The sequence below is a fragment of the Capra hircus genome, chromosome 26 (genome assembly GCF_001704415.2).
Source record: "Capra hircus breed San Clemente chromosome 26, ASM170441v1, whole genome shotgun sequence".
Classification (NCBI taxonomy): domain Eukaryota; kingdom Metazoa; phylum Chordata; class Mammalia; order Artiodactyla; family Bovidae; genus Capra; species Capra hircus.
In genome coordinates, this window is record NC_030833.1 from 8,434,992 (window position 1) to 8,453,058 (window position 18,067).

The 18,067-nt window shown below is 45.2% G+C and overlaps 1 protein-coding gene across 2 annotated transcripts in view; it reads left to right on the forward strand.

The window, feature by feature from the left end:
* CPXM2 (carboxypeptidase X, M14 family member 2) overlaps nt 1-18,067 on the forward strand; it is a 135,700-nt gene that overhangs the window by 30,032 nt on the left and 87,601 nt on the right. For both annotated transcript variants that reach the window (XM_005698585.3, XM_018041654.1), the window contains one exon: nt 2,240-2,349. In XM_005698585.3, the coding sequence (XP_005698642.2) occupies nt 2,240-2,349 (110 nt within the window). The remainder of the gene's footprint in view (nt 1-2,239; nt 2,350-18,067) is intronic.

Genomic DNA, 18,067 nt, shown 5'->3' on the forward strand with positions numbered 1-18,067 from the left:
ATTTTATATTGGAATATAGCCGATTAGCAATGTTGGGATAATTTCAGGCGCACAGCGGAGTGACTCAGGCATACATAAACCTTTGTCCATTCTCCCACAAACTCCTCTCCCACCCAGGCTGCCACATAGCATTGACCAGAATTCCCTGTGCTATACAGGAGGTCCTTGTTGGTTATCCATTTAAAATATAGCCGTGTGTACATATCTGTCTCAAACTCCCTATCTATCCCTTCCCCCCATCCTTCCCCTCTGGTAAACATAAGTTCATTGTCTAAGTCTGTGAGCTTCTGTTTTGTAAATGAGTTCTTTTGTATCATTTCTTGTTAGATACCACATATAAGGGATGTTATACAATGTTTATCTTTCTCTGTCTGGTTTATGAAGATGTCCTTTTGATTGTTGACAGATAGTGGGTTTCCCGAGGCCTTTGTCCCAGCAGTCGCCAGTGAGAAGCCCCGTGTTAGGATGATTGTCACTCTCTAATCTCTGGGGAGTCATGGATAAGACAGGAATTGTGGCTGGGATGGGGCCTCTCAGTTCCTTTCTGTCCCTTCTGCCCTTCTGGAGTCCCCTTTGAAGATGGCTGATTCATCCTGTGGGTTTTGTTTGGCTGCTCAGTTACTGCCTTTGGGGATGTGTTAGCAGCAATCTCTTACTGTGTCCAGGTCCAGGCAGCAACTGAGCGGCTGAAGTCCCATAGATATCCCATCAAGGACCAAGAGGTGGCCTTTGCTGCTGGCCGGGTTTCTTAATCATCTGCATTGTTTTCTTTCCCCTTATTGTTCCATGTTTTGAGTGAGTTCAAGGGGGAAGGACAGCTTATTTTTGCTTCTGTTGGATGTTACATGGACCTGCCAAAAATCTTGAGAATTACCACGGGGCTACCTGAAGCCTTCCGAGTCCTCAGGCAGCATGGAGCAGGTGACGAAATGTCACCTCCCTCGTGCTCTTTACCTTGCTGGTCACTAGTACGCTGCCTCTTTGTGCCAAGCCTCTCTACCAAGCCTCCTGGTAGATACGGGCAGAGGAGCAGAGTGGCATCACTTCAGAGCCTGCAGCTGAGACCCTAGAGACTAGGATGTGAAGTGCACTCTGTTGCTGGCAAGGATGCCATGGATGGTTCAGCTCAAGTCTTGGGGCCTCAGTTTCCTCTGCTGAAAACTCAAGGGGAGGACTTGAAGGGATCTCAGGTCCTGGCAGGTCTGAATTCCTCTGACTGCAGTACATGGGCCAACTTCCTTACCTGGCGCCTTCAGAGCATCTCCTGCGGTCAGTGCGTTGCCAGCCTCCTTCAGCATCCCAAGACCAGAAGGGCCTTGCCCTGCAGGGGTCTGTCATGGATGGACAAACACTCCGCGTCCCCAGGTGTTCCCGGGATCCCCAGGAGGCACTCCCATCTCAGGAGTGACCCACGGGGCTTTTCAAAGCTGTTATGTTACATCAGGGATTTCTGATACTTCTTATGGAAATAGATTTGTTCATTTCTTCTTCCAACTGTTTCTTTCCTTTCCCCAGAGTCAGGTGTGAAGGGGAGAGCATCACTTGGTCATTTCCAGCCCCGTGGCAGGGTGGGTGGTGAGACCAGCAACCCAGGAGTCAGGAGGCCCCAGAGCTGCTGTTAAAGCTCATATCTGCAGGGACAATGGGCTGGACTGGGACGATGGCCAAGGAGCTGCCCACATGCCAGCGTCATATTCTAGGAGCAGCTTGGACTAAACTGTGTTGAGTAGCCATTCTCAGAATTACCAGTTTTGCTAGGAATGGAAGGCAATAGGGTTGTCTTTTTTTTCCCCTCTGTCTGTTGCTGTGTTCATTAGTATGCACGATACAAAGGCCAGAGTTGCTGAAGCAAAACCATCAAGTTCTGATTAATTTGCAGAACTCAGCTACGGAATCGCTCTGATATTTCTAACCAATAATGTTCCCTGGCTAAGTCACTCAGCGGAAGGATCCTTAATTGGAAACAGCCTCAGACAGTAGCACGGAGAGCATCAGACAGAGGAATATTAGGGCAGAAACACCCAGAGAGGAAATGCCGACCAGAAAGAAAACTGGCATAACATGGACGGCTGAATCGACAGTGTTTGTCCGGAAACACCAGGCGTCCCAGGGAGTGGGGCTGACACAGAGCTAGAGTTTAGGGGAAAGACAGAGAAGCAGGTGGCCAGATTTTTCAAAATCAGAAAGTTCGTTTCTGTCCATATCTGTCCTTGTTTTTAATGAGCCTTGTCCTTTCCAGGTTGCCCACCTCTTGGTCTGGAAACCTTAAAAATCACAGACTTCCAGCTCCATGCATCCACTTCCAAGCGCTACGGCCTGGGGGCCCATCGGGGGAGACTCAACATCCAGGTACCCACACGGAGGGGAGGATTCAGGCTGTACCGCTAGTGGCTCTGGCCACCGACATGGTGAGGGTTCATTGAGCTTGGGGCTGGCTCCGTGCCTGGCATTTAACACGAATCAGCTGTAGTTCTCACGCCAGGGAGGAGCTTGCTGCTTAATCCACATTTTACAGAGAAAGAGTCCTGAGACTCAGGACACGTGTCTTCTCCAGAGACTGGTTGGTGAAACGGATGATGCTGGTTCCTGGGCCCAGCCTGGACTGACTCCATGTGATCTGTGTGGAAAGGACACGTGGGGACACTGGCCACCTGTGACCGTGGGCAGGCAGTGACCTTAGTCCTCTCTCGCCTCCTGGCCCGTGTTTTTCCGCCACTCACGCCTCTTCCAGGCTCTTCTGTGGCTCCTTCTGCCGTGTTCTGCCAGCTCAAGCCCTTAGTGGCGCGCATCGTGTCTGGCCTCCCACCCTGAGGCTCAAAGGCCTCTGTAACTTTGGCCCTTGGTGCTGTCCCAGTCCTGCTCCTGGAAGGTGGGGTCATCCTGCCTCCCTTTCTGCACCGTGCGCTTCTGGGCTGCAGGCCTTTTCCCAAGCGGGGCCCCTGCCTGCAGCTCCCTGCCTGCCGCTTTGTCCAAGCAGCGTAAACCCTGGTTCATCCACGGCTTCACATGCTCACGCTTTTCTAACGTCATACGTGTAGCCGTTAAGCATCGCAGATTTATTCTCCTAGAGTCCTGGAGGATAGACATCTCACCGGGCTCAAATCAAGGTTCGGGCAGGACTGCGTTCCTCCTGGAGGCTCTTGGGGAGAATCATTCCTTTTCCTGGTCCCGCTTCTCTAGGCGTGTGCATCCCTTGCTCGTGGCCCCTTGCTTCCTCTAAGCCAGCGATGGCAGGTCGAGTCCCTCTCAGGCTGCCATCTCTCTGGTTCTCCCTTCTGTCTCCCCCTTCCACTTTTCAGTTCAGTTTAGTTGCTCAGTCGTGTCCGACTCTTTGTGACCCCATGAACTGCAGCACGCCAGGCCTCCCTGTCAATGGTGTCTCGAAGAGTCAGACACGACTTAGTGACTCAACAACAGCAACAATTTTAAAGCATTTACTGGATTATCTCACTCCTCTGCTGAAGCTGTGAGGACCCCTTTGGTGGGTTCCACCTTCCAGAATCAGTGCCACGTGAAGCCTGATTGCATCCCGACAGGTGCCCCGGAATGCATCTTCCCACACATGGAGGTTGAATGCAGTTTAAAAATAACTACGTCTTGTCTCACATCTGAGTATTTGGTAGGTGTGTCAAGCTAATGGGATTTTATGTGTGAGAAACAGCAAGGTTTTGGCATTAGAAACTATATTTAAATGCATTTAGCACAGGAGGTGAGCAAGGTCAGTCCAGCCCTTCGCTGCTCTGGCTCCGTGGGCGTGAATGTGATCCACTCAGAACGCAGGCTCGGCGTGCACCCTGGTCCTCCTGCTAACGAGCTGAGGGGCTTTAGGCAAGATGCTCACCTTTGCTAACTTCTCAGAACATGAAGATTAAAAGGAGGAAGAAAGAGAATTGTCCTCCTTGATCCTCAAATGCCATTTTCCTTCCCATTAGATCCATTTCCTCACCTGACCATTTCGAAGTGCCCTTTATGTGTCAGAACTGGGTGGCCCTAAAAAAAGGCAGAGGATAAAAGTTCCTGCTTATTCCTTTCCCCCAAGATGCCTCGGTCTCCAGCAAGAAGACTAGAAATCAGCTCTGATCTGGTGCTATGCTGGGTGCTTTACCTGTTTCGTTTATTCCTTGACGTGAGACAAGGACTATTATTTTTATCACCTCTGTCTCTAAGAAAGCAGCTACATGGATTGGTAGAGTAACTTGCTTAAGATTTCTCAGGAGAGGAAGGATGTGACTCCAAGCAGCTTTAAACTTGGAGCTGTGGCTCCCAACGACCCCATAAAACAGCCCCAACCAACAACTAAAGTGTTCTATGCCCCTCTGGATGCTTATTAAGCCGTGTGCCAGTCTCTCTTCTGACTTTTATCTCGCGTTGATTTACTGGGGGATTACCTCCACAGGTCGTGTGAATCATGTTTGTCCGAGATTCCCACACTGTGTGGGCACCGTGTCTGCACATACGTGTGTTCCTGGTGCAATGTGACTGCCGAGAACGGTGGCATTATGACCCAGAGGTAGCGTTGGTCCGTGTACCAGTTTTGCCAGTATATCAGTGTCTTACGGGACCAGCTACCTGCCCTGACCCCAGGGCACTGTCCACACAGCTGCGGGCAGAAGCCTCTGAAGAACTCAGTCCTGTCCATGATGCTCGTCACTCGGTGCTACTCTGGCTCAGAGTGGCCATGTGGTCCATCCTAGGCTGTTGGCTGCTCAGGTCCTTTGCCCATTTAGCCGTTGTGCCCACAACCCACCAGCTTCCATACTTCCTGACACCCTCTTCTATCATACTGCTTTCACCGTGTTTTTTAAGGTCAAGTTCTATCATTTAATGATATAATTAAATGATATTAAAATGTTTCAAATTTAAAAATGTATTAAAATTTTTATCTTAGCAATTTAACGTGTCTCCTTACCAGAACTAATTTTTTTTTTTAGAATTGATTGAGTTTTTTTGTTCTTCTGATTACAGAGTTGCATAGATTTTGAACCTTATTTTTTTCCTGTGCACTTGGTTTTTATGAGTGCAAGATTTTGCAGACTATGAGCATTCACTGGATTGCGTTTTCCACGTTATAGCAGAAACACCCATCTCTGTGGTAGTTCGTTGGAGAGTGCAGTGCAGTGCAAGTCCTGTCCGACTGTTTGCCACCGTGTGGACCATACAGTCCATGGGATTCTCCAGGCCAGAATACTGGAGTGGGCAGCCTTTCCCTTCTCCAGCAGATCTTCCCAGCCCAGGAATCGAACCGGGGTCTCCTGCATTGCAGGCAGATTCTTTACCAACTAAGCTGTAGTTCATTGGGGGCTGCTATAAAAACATGCCATACACCAGGTGGCTGATAAACAACACAGGTTTATTTCTTACAGTTCTGGTGGCTGGAAAGTTCAAGACCAAGGTCCTGGCATATTTAGTGTCTGGTGAGGGCCTGCTTCCTGGTTCCTAGATGACTGTCTTCTGTGTCCTCAGGAGGTGGAAGGGGAGTTTCTCAGGGTCTCTTTTAGAAGAACACTAATCTCAACTCCTGGGTGAACACTGGGAGATAGTGAAGGACTGGGAGGCCTGGGTGTTGCAGTCCATGGGGTTGCAAAGGTTAGATAGGACTTAGTGACTGAACACAGCAATCTCATTCAAGAGGGCTCCACCTCTGTAACCTAATCACCTCCCAAAGGTCCCTAAAACTATCATCTTGGAGATTAGGTTTCAAGATATGAATATTGAGGGGCCATATGCATTCAGTCTATAGCATTCTTTTTCCTCATTTTAAGCATAAGACTTCGATAGATTAAAAGCAGCTTCTAATTCGACTTCTAAATTCTCCTTTTTGCAAGTGGAATTTTGCTTGTGTCAATTTAATAATATAAGCTCAGAGGAGAAGCCCAGGTTTACGTTTCACAGGTATACTGGACAAGAGATAGTTTTAGGAATTCAAGGGAGGGGTCCAGTTCATCAGAATAGTCTTCAGTTCAGTTCAGTTCAGCCGCTCAGTCCTGTCCGACTCTTTGCAACCCCATGAATCACAGCACGCCAGGCCTCCCTGTCCATCACCAACTCCCGAAGTTCACTCAAACTCACATGCATCAAGTCAGTAATGCCATCCAGCCATCTCATTCTCTGTCATCCCCTTCTCCTCCTGCCCCCAATCCCTCCCAACATCAGGGTCTTTTCCAATGAGTCAACTCTTCCCATGAGGTGGCCAAAGTATTGGAGTTTCAGCTTCAGCATCATTCCTTCCAGAAAACACCCAGGGCTGATCTCCTTTAGGATGGACTGGTTGGATCTCCTTGCAGTCCAAGGGACTCTCAAGAGTCTTCTCCAACACCACAGTTCAAAAGCATCAATTCCTTGGCACTCAGCTTTCTTCACAGTCCAACTCTCACACCCATACATGATCACTGGAAAAACCATAGCCTTGACTAGGCGGACCTTTGTTGGCAAAGTAATATCTCTGCTTTTCAATATGCTATCTAGGTTGATCATAACTTTCCTTCCAAGGAGTAAGCGTCTTTTAATTTCATGGCTGCAGTCACCATCTGAAGTGATTTTGGAGCCCCCCAAAATAAAGTCTGACACTGTTTCCACTGTTTCCCCATCTATTTCCCATGAAGTGATGGGACCAGATGCCATGATCTTCATTTTCTGAATGTTGAGCTTTAAGCCAACTTTTTCACTCTCCTCTTTCACTTTCATCAAGAGGCTTTTTAGTTCCTCTTCACTTTCTGCCATAAGGGTGGTGTCATCTGCATTTCTGAGGTTATTGATATTTCTCCCAGCAATCTTGATTCCAGCTTGTGTTTCTTCCAGCCCAGCATTTCTCATTATGTACTCTGCATATAATTAAATAAGCAGGGTGACCATATACAGCCTTGACATACTCCTTTTCCTATTTGGAACCAATCTGTTGTTCCATGTCCAGTTCTAACTGTTGCTTCCTGACCTGCATATAGGTTTCTCAAGAGGCAGGTCAGGTGGTCTGGTATTCCCATCTCTTGAAGAATTTTCCACAGTTTATTGTGATCCACACAGTCAAAGGCTTTGGCATAGTCAATAAAGCAGAAATAGACGTTTTTCTGGAACTCTCTTGCTTTTTCCATGATCCAGCAGATGTTGGCAATTTGATTTCTGGTTCCTCTGCCTTTTCTAAAACCAGCTTGAACATCTGGAAGTTCACGGTTCACATATTGCTGAAGCCTGGCTTGCAGAATTTTGAGCATTACTTTACTAGTGTGTGAGATGAGTGCAATTGTGCGGTAGTTTGAGCATTCTTTGGCATTGCCTTTCTTTGGGATTGGAATGAAAACTGACCTTTTCCAGTTCTGTGGCCACTGCTGAGTTTCCCAAATTTGCTGGCATGTTGAGTGCAGCACTTTCACAGCATCAGAATAGTCTTACCCAGGTTTATATTGGCAGTGTCCCAGGGTCCTTTTCTACTAATGTACTTGTGAGGATGTCTGTGGTCTCATTTAGAAACAATCATTGGCTTCTTCTGCTCTGGGACCAGTCACAGGCAGATTGGAAATTAACATCCCAGGTCTCAAAGAAAAAGTTTCAATAATGATCTCTAAAATCACCCTTGGAGCATTTGTTTGCCTGTGCTTGGTCTTAGGAGATAGCCCTGTATTCAGGTGGGCCATTTAACAGTAGCCATTGCCTGTCCTGTCCTAGTAGAATCTTCTAAGGGCCCTGAGAGATTTTCCATGGCTTGTAAATTCAGCAAGGTGGTGTCAGAGACAGTGCTAGTCTTTGATTTATCCCACGACCACTGTTATTGGCAGAAAAGCCTTGAGCAGCTTATGGCAGCACTTGCATTTCAAAGGGCTGGGTTTCAGTTTCATTCTTAAGACTCTAAAATGATGGTAAGTATAAGCCTGACATGTGATGCAAAGAAATGAAATACTGAGAGCCTGATTGAACCTCAGGATGTCATCGTGATTCCTGCCGATAATCAGGAATGTAAGAGGGTGATGTTCTGATCAGAGTTTTGAAGAAAGAGCTGATGTTTTGAGGTCACAAGGGAAAACACGGAACATCAACACCTTCAGATGTCTTTGCGATCCCCGGTCGTCATTTGACTCTGTCTGGCCCATGACTTGTCTCGTGTGTTAGCTGTCTTTCATGAGGAAGTATAGTTATAATAATAGCATCTGTCTGAGCCACTTCTCAGCACCGCTGGAATGAAACTGAGCTCCTCTTGGAAGTCATTCCATTCAAGGAATTCTACAGAGGAGCCAGATCCTGATATTAGAATCCACTGCCAATGTTCTGAACATCTTTTTACCTGAAATGAGGTGTAAGCCAAGAAGATGGTCGCTGCCTATGGCTTCAGATATGTGAAAGTGAAAGTCACTCAGTCATGTCCGACTCTTTGCGGCTCCATGGACTGTCCATGGAATTCTCCAGGCCAGAATACTGGAGTGGGTAGCCTTTCCCTACTCCAGGGGATCTTCCTAACCCAGGGATCGAACCCAGGTCTCCCACATTGCAGGCAGATTCTTTACAGCTGAGCCACAAGGGAAGCCCGGTATACCTATGGGGAGTTGGTTAGAGAGCACTGAACCAATTTTTACCCTGGTGTTGAAGTTCAGGAGCTTGAGCACATCCCACATGTCTGTCTGCCAGTCCTCTTGGGCCCTGGTGGCACCTGGTGCCCCACCCTGGCCAAATACGCAGGCATGCTTGCTCAGTCCCTTCAGTCGTGTCCGACTCTTTGCGACCCCATGAACTGTAGCCCCCCAGGCTCCTCTGTCCATGGGATTCGCCAGTCAAGAACACTAGAGTAGGTTGCCTTGCCCTTCTTCAGGGGAGCTTCTCAACCTAGGGATCGAACTCGCATCTCTTACATCTCCTGTGCTGGCTGGTGAATTCTTAACCGCTAATGCCACCTGGGAAGCCCCATCTGGCCAAAAATGGAGACCACGTTTAACTTGTGGACCCCACCCAGGGCAGCACCATTTTCTCAGGCGTTGCCCTGGGCACCCTGACTCCTGCCTGTTCCTGGAATCATTTGCACTCAGGGTCTTCTGACCCCAAAGCCTCTCTGTTCCTTCACTCCGTCCCAGTTCTCTGGGCAGCAGCCTCTCGTTTCTTTCCGGTTGCACAAAACCTTGCTGTAAGTCAGGAAGCCCTCCCTGGGGGCTGTTTACATGCTGGGTGCTGCAGAGGCAAAAATCATCACAGTGGATATAGTTTCCAAACCCAAGAATGTCATGCTCGTTCCCATAAAGGGATTTTGTTCTGCATCTGGCTTCAAGAAACGGTCCGGGACACAGTGTCCAGATGCCAGGATGCAGGAATTTGGGGGTATTTGGATTTTTATGGGAATAACAGGACCAAATATTTTGAATCATGACTTTCGGAAAATTCTAAGTGAGAATTTGCCATAATGAGATTGCTGTTGTCATTCTCGGTTGCATCCTGAAGGCAAGTGCGGTGAGAAGAGCTGGGCGCAGAGCAGGCGAAGGAGGACAGGGGCGCCCCGAGGAGCAGAGATGCCGGGCCTGTGTCTCCGACCGTTCTGAAACCACTAACCCCCTGGTGCTGAAGCGGCCCCTGCGCCACTTGCCATCTGAATTTTTTCTTTACTATTTTACTAAATTTCACTAAATTGTTATTCCATTTCATCTGCAGTGTACTCAGAGGGAAACTCTGGTTTAGAGAAGAGGAACTGAAGTCAGGGGCTGAGTGACCTGCCCTAATGTGATACCTAGTAAGCGCAGAGCTGAGATGCAAAGGGAAGGGTTTTCCGTGCTCCTTTCTTCGCATCTCATGCAAAGGTGCCCATGGGAAGGTTCAGCTTGTGGTCTCCTCCAGCACCCCACCTTCTGACTCATCTCCCTGACCGCTGAGTCTCCTAGTACCATCCTGGCAGGACCCAGAGACGTTTGAGGGGTGTCAACAGTCATCCGCATGGGCCTCATGTCCATCCAGCTGGCAGAGCCCACTGTGCCTTCTCAAATGATGCCTTGTAAAGATGGGCCTCTGGGCTGTCAGCCCAGCCACACTGTCTCCTGGGCACATACACCTGGGAGGCAGGAGTCCATGTTCTTCTGAGCGAGGGTTTCGGTGGACACAGCACACACTGCCCAGGCAGAGAAGACTTGTGTGAAGAGAGGATGAAAGACAAGGAAGGGAGAGGAGGTGCGAAAGACAGATCAGAGCAGAGTTTTTCTCATCTTCACTCATTTCATTCAAAACCCCGCCTCCTGGGAACCTTATTGGTGCCAGGCAGACACTGTCAGACATCTTGAGGAGACAATGGTGAACAAACCCAGAAACGTTCTCTAATCTTTTAGCAAATATTTAAGGAAGGCCTTCTGTGTGTTGGGTCATGTCCCAGGTCCTTGGGATGCCTCTGTGGCCAAAACAGAGATCCTCACCATCTGATAACTTACAATCTAGTGGGAGTTGGTAGTCCCTAAGTGGTGTCTGACTGTTGTCTGACCCCATGGACTGCAGCCCTCCAGGCTTCCCTATCCGTCATTATCTCCCAGAGTTTATTCAAATTCATGCCCATTAAATCGGTGGTGCCATCCAACCATCTTATCCTCTGTCACCCCCTTCTCCTCCTGCCCTCAATCTTTCCCAGAATCAGAGTCTTTTCTAATGAGTTGGCTCTTCACATCAGGTGGCCAAAAGGAGGCACATAAAAGCAAGAAATGTAACAGGATGACATTTATAGTATTTCAAAAGGTGATAAATGTAACAAACGTATAGCCAACAATGGGGTCGGGAGGGCCACCTCTGGGGAGGGGTCAGGTTATAGTTGAAAGTGATCAAGATCAGGTTTGAGGCCAAGTTGGCTTAAGGATCAGCAGGGGATCAGGTAGCTGTGGGAGGAACATTCCGGCAGTGGGAGTGACTTGAGTGTCTTGTAATGACAACAGGCTGAACATTACCAGTTAACAAGGAGCAGGGGTGACTGGGGCCCAGAGAGGGCAGAGGGGAGTCGCCAGCCCAGATGTCAGTCTGGGAGGACTTTGACTTTTACTTTTGAGCCAATTGAGGGGCTGTGGAAAGGTTTTGGGGTGCAGGAACGCCATGCTCTGCTTTACAAGTGCTAAGGAGTAACCCAGTCTCTGTGTTGACTTAGGGAAGCAGGCGTCAAAGCAGGGGGCCTGAGAGTGGTGACGTTAGCACCCTATATGAGAGGTGATGCTGGCTCCAGCCAAGCCAGGGGTGTGGAGGCAGTGAGAAGTGTTTGGGTTTTGGATATTTTGAAAGCAGGCTTTTCTGACAAGGAGGAGAATGAGGTTTGGATGCGAGAGAGAAAAAGAAGAGTCCAGGATGCCTCCTCCAGTGTTATTTTGGCCTTGGGTCATGAAATGGGGAAATGAAATTATTTTGAAAAAAACTCAAGGGTGAGATTGCCCAGTGACAGCTTCTGATGAATGCATAGAAGGAGAGGACCAGATGCGTTAGCTCTGAGGGCCTCCATAGCAAAGTGTCACAAACAGCGTAAAGCAACAGGAATTTATCCTATCACAATTCCAGAGGCTGGAAGTCTGAAATCAAAGTGCTTGGGGGTCTGAGCTTCCTCTTAAGCTACTCGTAGAGGATCTTCCCTTGCCTCCTCCCGCTGCCAGTCCTCAGGCATCCCAGGATGGCTGTTCCTGGCTTGTAGTGGCATCTCTCCAGTCTCTGCCTCTGTGGTCACAGGCGGTCTCCCTCCTACATCATCTCTCATCTCAGTGTGTCTGTCTCTGTAACCAGAATTCCCCTTCTTTCAAACACAGCAGCCATCAGGTTTAGGCCCTCAACTTCGTCTGCTAATTTCATCTGCAACAACTCTGTTCGCAAGTAATATCACCTTCTGAGGTTCCAGGAGTTAGAGATTGAACCTGTGTTTTTGGAGGATATAATCCAACCCATAACACTATAGTTTTCTAACTCAACAAACCTGCCTCAATCTGGAGATCTGGAACACTTTCCTGAGGATGGGCTACAAGGTTTGAAGCAGGATTAAAAGTTAAGAGTTTATCAGACAAAGATTTGACAGAGGGGACAGGAGAGAATTCCCAGTTGAAGGGAACAGTGTGTGCAAAGGCCCCATGATGGAGGGAACATGTTATATTTGAAGAACCAAAGCCAGTGTGACTGGACCTGTGCTGTGCTTATGGAGCAATATCATGGCCAATAAACCTAAGAAAGTGCTCTTTATCTTTAGTCTTTAAGTAAATACAGATTAAAATCACAATGATATGTAGGCACTAGAATGGCTTTTTTTTTTTTTTTTAAAGCAACAATATCAAGTGTGGGCAAAGATATGGAGCAATAGAAAATTTTATATAGTGCTGGGATCATGAAATAGCACAACCACTTTGGGAACCTGTTTGGCAGTATCTACTGAACTCAACATCCTTGTACCTGTTAGTCTAACAAATTCTTTCTTACACCTAAAAGAAATGCATTCATATATGTACAGATGTACAGATAGGGTCATAGCATTGTTATTCATGATACTCCCAATATGGTAGTAATCCCCATGTCCATCAGACCGTATAATGGATAAAATCATTTGTATATGTGTACAGTGGAATACTATACAGCAGTGAAAAGGAATAAGTTACTGCTACCTGTAATAATATGGATGAATCTCACAGATACCACAGTGACCAAAAGGAGCCAGGCACAAAAGAGCTCTCACAGAAAGTTCCATTTATAGAAAAAAGAAAACAGGAAAATCAGTCCAGGAAGATGGATGTCAGAACAATGGTTATGTTAGGGAAAGATAATGCCTGGGTGGGGCCACCAGTGGGAACTTGTGGCGTGCTGGTCATGTTCTTCATTTAGATCTGGGTGTGAGTACCTGGGTGAGTGCACTTCGTAAAATTTTTTTAAAAAATTATTTATTTATTTGGCTGCACCAGATGTAGGGCCTTTGATCTTCATTGTGGCATGCAGGATCTTTTGTTGTGAATTCTTAGTTGTGTCAGGGAACTCCCTGATAGATTTTGTTTTAATCATTTTTCATTTCAAACTCGAGATGTTTATTGTTTTCCTTAGCTAGTGCAAGACATTTTTAAAAAATGGATTTGGGGTTTAAAAATGGACTTTAAAGCAATGAGTATTTCTTTTTAATCAGCTTTATTGATGATTACCCCTTCATGGATCACAGACTTGTTGTGGTGAAGAGGTTTGCATAATTCACTGAAGATATGAGCCATGACATCCAGGGCCACTCAAGACAGACAGATCATAGGGAAGAGTTCCGACAAAACGTGGTCCTCAGGGATAGCAAAGCACTCCATATTCTTGCCTTAAGGACCCCATGAACATTATGAAAAGGCAAAACACATGACACATGAAGATGAGCTCATATATGTGAACCGAGAACTTCCAGATGTACAAGCTGGGCTTGGAGAAGACGGAGGACTAGAAATCAGACTGCCGGCATTCTTTGGACCATAGAGAAAGCCAGGGAGTTCCAGAAAAACATTTGCTTCTGCTTCACTGACTATGCAAAAGCCCTTGACTGTGTGGATCACAAAAACTGTTGAACATTCTCAAAGAGATGGGAATACCAGACCAGTCTGTCTTCTGAGAAACCTGTATGTGGGTCATGCAGCAACAGTTAGAACCTTACGTGGAACAATGGACTGGTGCAAAATTGGAAAAGGAGTACGAGGCTGTATATTGTCACCCTACTTATTTAACTTCTATGCAGAGTACATCATGTGAAATGCTGGGCTGGATGAATCACAAGCTGGAATCAAGATTGCCAGGAGAAATATCAACAACTGCCGATATGCAGATGATACCATTCTAGTGGTAGAAATTGAAGAGGAACTAAAGAGCCTCTTGAAGAAGATGAAAGAGGAGAGTGAAAAAGTTGGCTTAAAACTCAACATTAAAAAAAAAACTAAGATCATGGCATCCAGTCCCATCACTTCATGGCAAATGGAAGGGAAAAATTGGAAGAAGAGACAGATTTTATTTTCCTGGGCTCCAAAATCACTGCTGAGGGTGACTGCAGCCATGAAATTAAAAGATGCTTACTTCTTGGAAGGAAAGCTATGCTAAACCTAGATCAGTTCAGTTCAGTCGCTCAGTCATATCCGACTCTTTGCGATCCCATGAATTGCAGCACACCAGGCCTCCCTGCCCATCACCAACTCCCGGAGTTTACCCAAACTCATGTCCATCGAGTCAGTGATGCCATCCAGCCATCTCATCCTCTGTTGTCCCCTTCTCCTCCTGCCCCCAATCCCTCCCAGCATCAGGGTCTTTTCCAATGAGTCAACTCTTCGCATAAGGTGGCCAGCGTACTAAACCTAAAAAGCAGAGACATTCCTTTGCCAACAAAGGTCCATATAGTCAAAGCTATGGTTTTTCTATTAGTCATGTACATATGTGAGAGTTGGACCTTAAAGAAGGCTGGGCACTGAAGAATTGATGCTTTCAAATTGCAGTGATGGAGAAGACTCTTCAGAATCCCTTGGACTGCAAGGAGATAAAACTAGTCAATCCTAAAGGAAATCAACCCTGAATACTCATTGGAAGGACTGATGCTGAGGCTGAAGCTCCAGTACTTTGGCTACCTGATGCGAAGAGCTGACTCACTGGAAAAGACTCTGATGCTGGGAAAGACTGAAGGCAAAAGGAGATAGGGGCAGCAGAGAATGAGATGGTTGGATAGCATCACCCACTCAATGGACATGAATTTGAGCAAACTGGGAGATAATGAAGAACGGGGAAGCCTGGTGTACTGTAGTCCATGGGGTTGCAAAGAGTCAGACACGACTTAGTGGCTGAACAGCAACAACACTGATGATTAAGGTCTGAAGCGGCAAGAAACTCTGCTTATTTGCCAAAGGATCAGCTGATTGGCACCCAGGCAGTGTTATGCGTTTATCAAAAGTTTATCACAGAGGTTTACCAAAGGTGGATATTCAGAGAGCATTATGGCCTCTTTTGGGAGAATAGTTACTTACCTATATTAATCAGATATCACAGCTAACATTTTTAGGTAATCACTGCCTCCAAAAGGGGTAACTTGTTGGTAACTATAAAGTTTCAGCCTCTAAGAATTTTTTTTTCTGAAAAAGATTCTAAAAGAACTATTACTTTACTCTGTTTCAGTCCAAATAGCCCTGGGTTATGTTTACAAAGTGGCAGCTGGGTCAATTATCTGGGAATTGCTAATTGCTAAATTGTTACACTCACTTGGATATAACTTTTTAATTTGCTTCCAGATGTTTCTGTAGTGAGGCAGCCCATGATCATGAAGTATGTACAGTGCAGATCAATGATTTCACGACAGCAGAGTGATTTTGAGATGCACAGTTTTCTATATATGCCATAAAGCAAATTACATAGTACCTAGCACATAGTAGGTGTTCATGTAGACACCTAGAAAATTAAAGAATAGTTTAAAAAATTGGTTGTATATCATATTTCTGCGTTTGTCCATATTTGTCTTTGAAATTAAAAGACGCTTGCTCCTTGGAAGAAAATCTATGACCAACTTAGACAGCATATTAAAAAGCAGAGACATTACTTTGCCAGCAAAGGTCCGTCTAGTCAAGGCTATGGTTTTTCCCCGTAGTCATGTATGGATGTGAGAGCTGGACTATAAAGAAAGCTGAGTGCTGAAGAGTTCATGCTTTTGAACTGTGGCGTTGGAGAAGACTCTTGAGAGTCCCTTGGACTGCAAGGAGATCAAAGCAATCAATCCTAAAGGAAACCAGTCCTGAATATTCATTGGAAGGACTGATGCTGAAACTCCAATACTTTGGCCACCTGATATGAGGAACTGACTCATTTGAAAAGACCCTGATGCTGGGAAAGATTGAAGGCGGGAGAAGAAGGGGATGACAGAGGATGAGATGGTTGGATGGCATCACTGACTCGATGGACATGAGTTTGAGCCAGGTTTGAGAGTTGGTGATGGACAGGGAAGCCTGGCGTGTTGTAGTCCATGGGGTCGCAAAGAGTCGGACACGACTGAGCTGAACTGTATTTGTGCGTCTATCTATCTATATTTGTGTGTCTCCTTTCCTTTTATTTTAGCCAGTTTTATAAGCAAGGAGTTAAAGAAATCAAAACATTAAAGGATTATATCAGATAAACAATAGAATGGTTGTTGCCAGGGGCTGAGCCGGAGAGGAAATGGGGAGATGTAGGTTAAAGAGTATATACTTTGAGTTATAAGAAGAGTAACTTCAAAGGATCTAATATATAGCATGGTGATTATAGTTAATAATACAGTATTGTGGAATACTTGAGAGTTGTTGAGGAATAGATCTTAAGCATTCTCACCACACACACAAACAAAAGAGTTAACACTTGAGGTGATGGCTATATTAATTATCTTGATCTTGGTAATCCTTCTGTAATGTATATGCCTATCAAATCATCAAGTTGTACATATGTACAATTATATCTGTCGATTAGTCCTAATAAAGTTGGAAAAGACAAAAATAAAAACAAAGCGATAGTCTCTGTAGAGGCATTCTACATTCCACCCCACTCCCTGACCCCCATCAAATGCTGTGAATGGGGCAGCTACTTCCAGCCTTTTTCACTTGTTTCTTTGGGAATTTAAATCTTAATTTCTAAATAATGTGCATGTATCGATATATACTGATTTATAAATTTTGGACTTTATCATTTGAATCTTTATTATGGAAGATGATGATTTCAGCTCATTTCTAATCATCCCTATTTAATCTTTCCAACAAAATTGTATCTCAAATTTTGGACAAAAACCTACATTGGAGATTTTCATTGTTATGACTGTAAATACTGCTTACTACTGAGCCAAGAATTATTGTAGTTTTAAGTCAAGAATTTATTCCCATTATATAATTTCTTGACGACATTTTGTTTTCCTGGAAACGCTCATGTTTTAAAAAAACCATCCCACACCCTGCAATAGTCTGGGCCTGTAAAACTGCCTTCAGTGTAACTTTCTGTTAGGTCAGATCTGCTCAGGCATTTTTAGTGTGACTCTTGCTTTTCCTGTTTCTGTAGACATCCTTTCAGGAGCCCTTTGACCTGCTGTGTTTCTGGATCTTCTGCATCACTTGTGTCGGGATTTCTTCCCCATCACCCTGTTTCAGAACCTCTGATTTCTCAATCTGACATCTTCCTCTTTTTGGTGTTCTGCTTCCTTTATGTGGAGCATATCCTGTAGTAGCTTCATGGAAACGGTACGAGAGAAACTTTTTGAGGATCTGTGAATCTGAAAACTGTCTTTTGTGATCAATAGTCTATGTATAAAATTCCAAGTTGGAAAATCTTTGCTTTCAGAATTTTGGAGTTGTTATCTCTTCATTCTTTTAGCTTCGGATGTTGTTATTGAGAATTCTGGTACTATTCTTAATCTTTTATTTTAAATTTATTTTTTAAAATTAATTTTTCTTGGAGTACAGTTGATTTACAATGCTGTGTTAGCGTCTATTGTGCATCAAAGTGAATCGGTTATACATATACATATATCCACTCTTTTTTTTAGATTCATAAAGGTCATTACAGAGTACTGAGTAGGGTTTCCTGTGCTATACAGTAGGTTCTTATTAGTTACCATTTTTATGTATATTATAGGAGTGTATATAGTGTATATATATCAGTCCCAATCTCCCAATTTTTCCATCCCCTCTTTGTTTTATTGTTTCCTCTTTGAAAGCTTTTTATTTTGAAGTTCACAATGATATCCTTTGGCGTGGTTCTTATTTCATTCAATGTCCCATATTCTTAGTTCTTTGGAGCCTTAAGCCATAGAGATTTGGGACATTTTCAGATAATAGTTTTTTGCAATTTCTTCCTCTGGGAAAAAAAAAAATCTCTGACTTTACACTCTGCTCTTCTTCTTTTTCTGGCATTGTTTATTGTTACTGGAATTTTCACATTCCAAGAGTTCTTTCTTGTGTACTACTATTTCCTCCCTATGACTATCCTATTTTTGATTCATGCAAACAAGATCTTCTCTTTCAAGGGATCATAATTGTAGTGTCTTTGAGGTTTTTTCCTGTTCTCCAGTATATTCTTAGCTTATTTATTTTTTGTTTGTTCTACACTTGGATGCATTGTGTTCTAGAATTGCATGGAGAAAGAGAGGTGGGTCATCTCACGC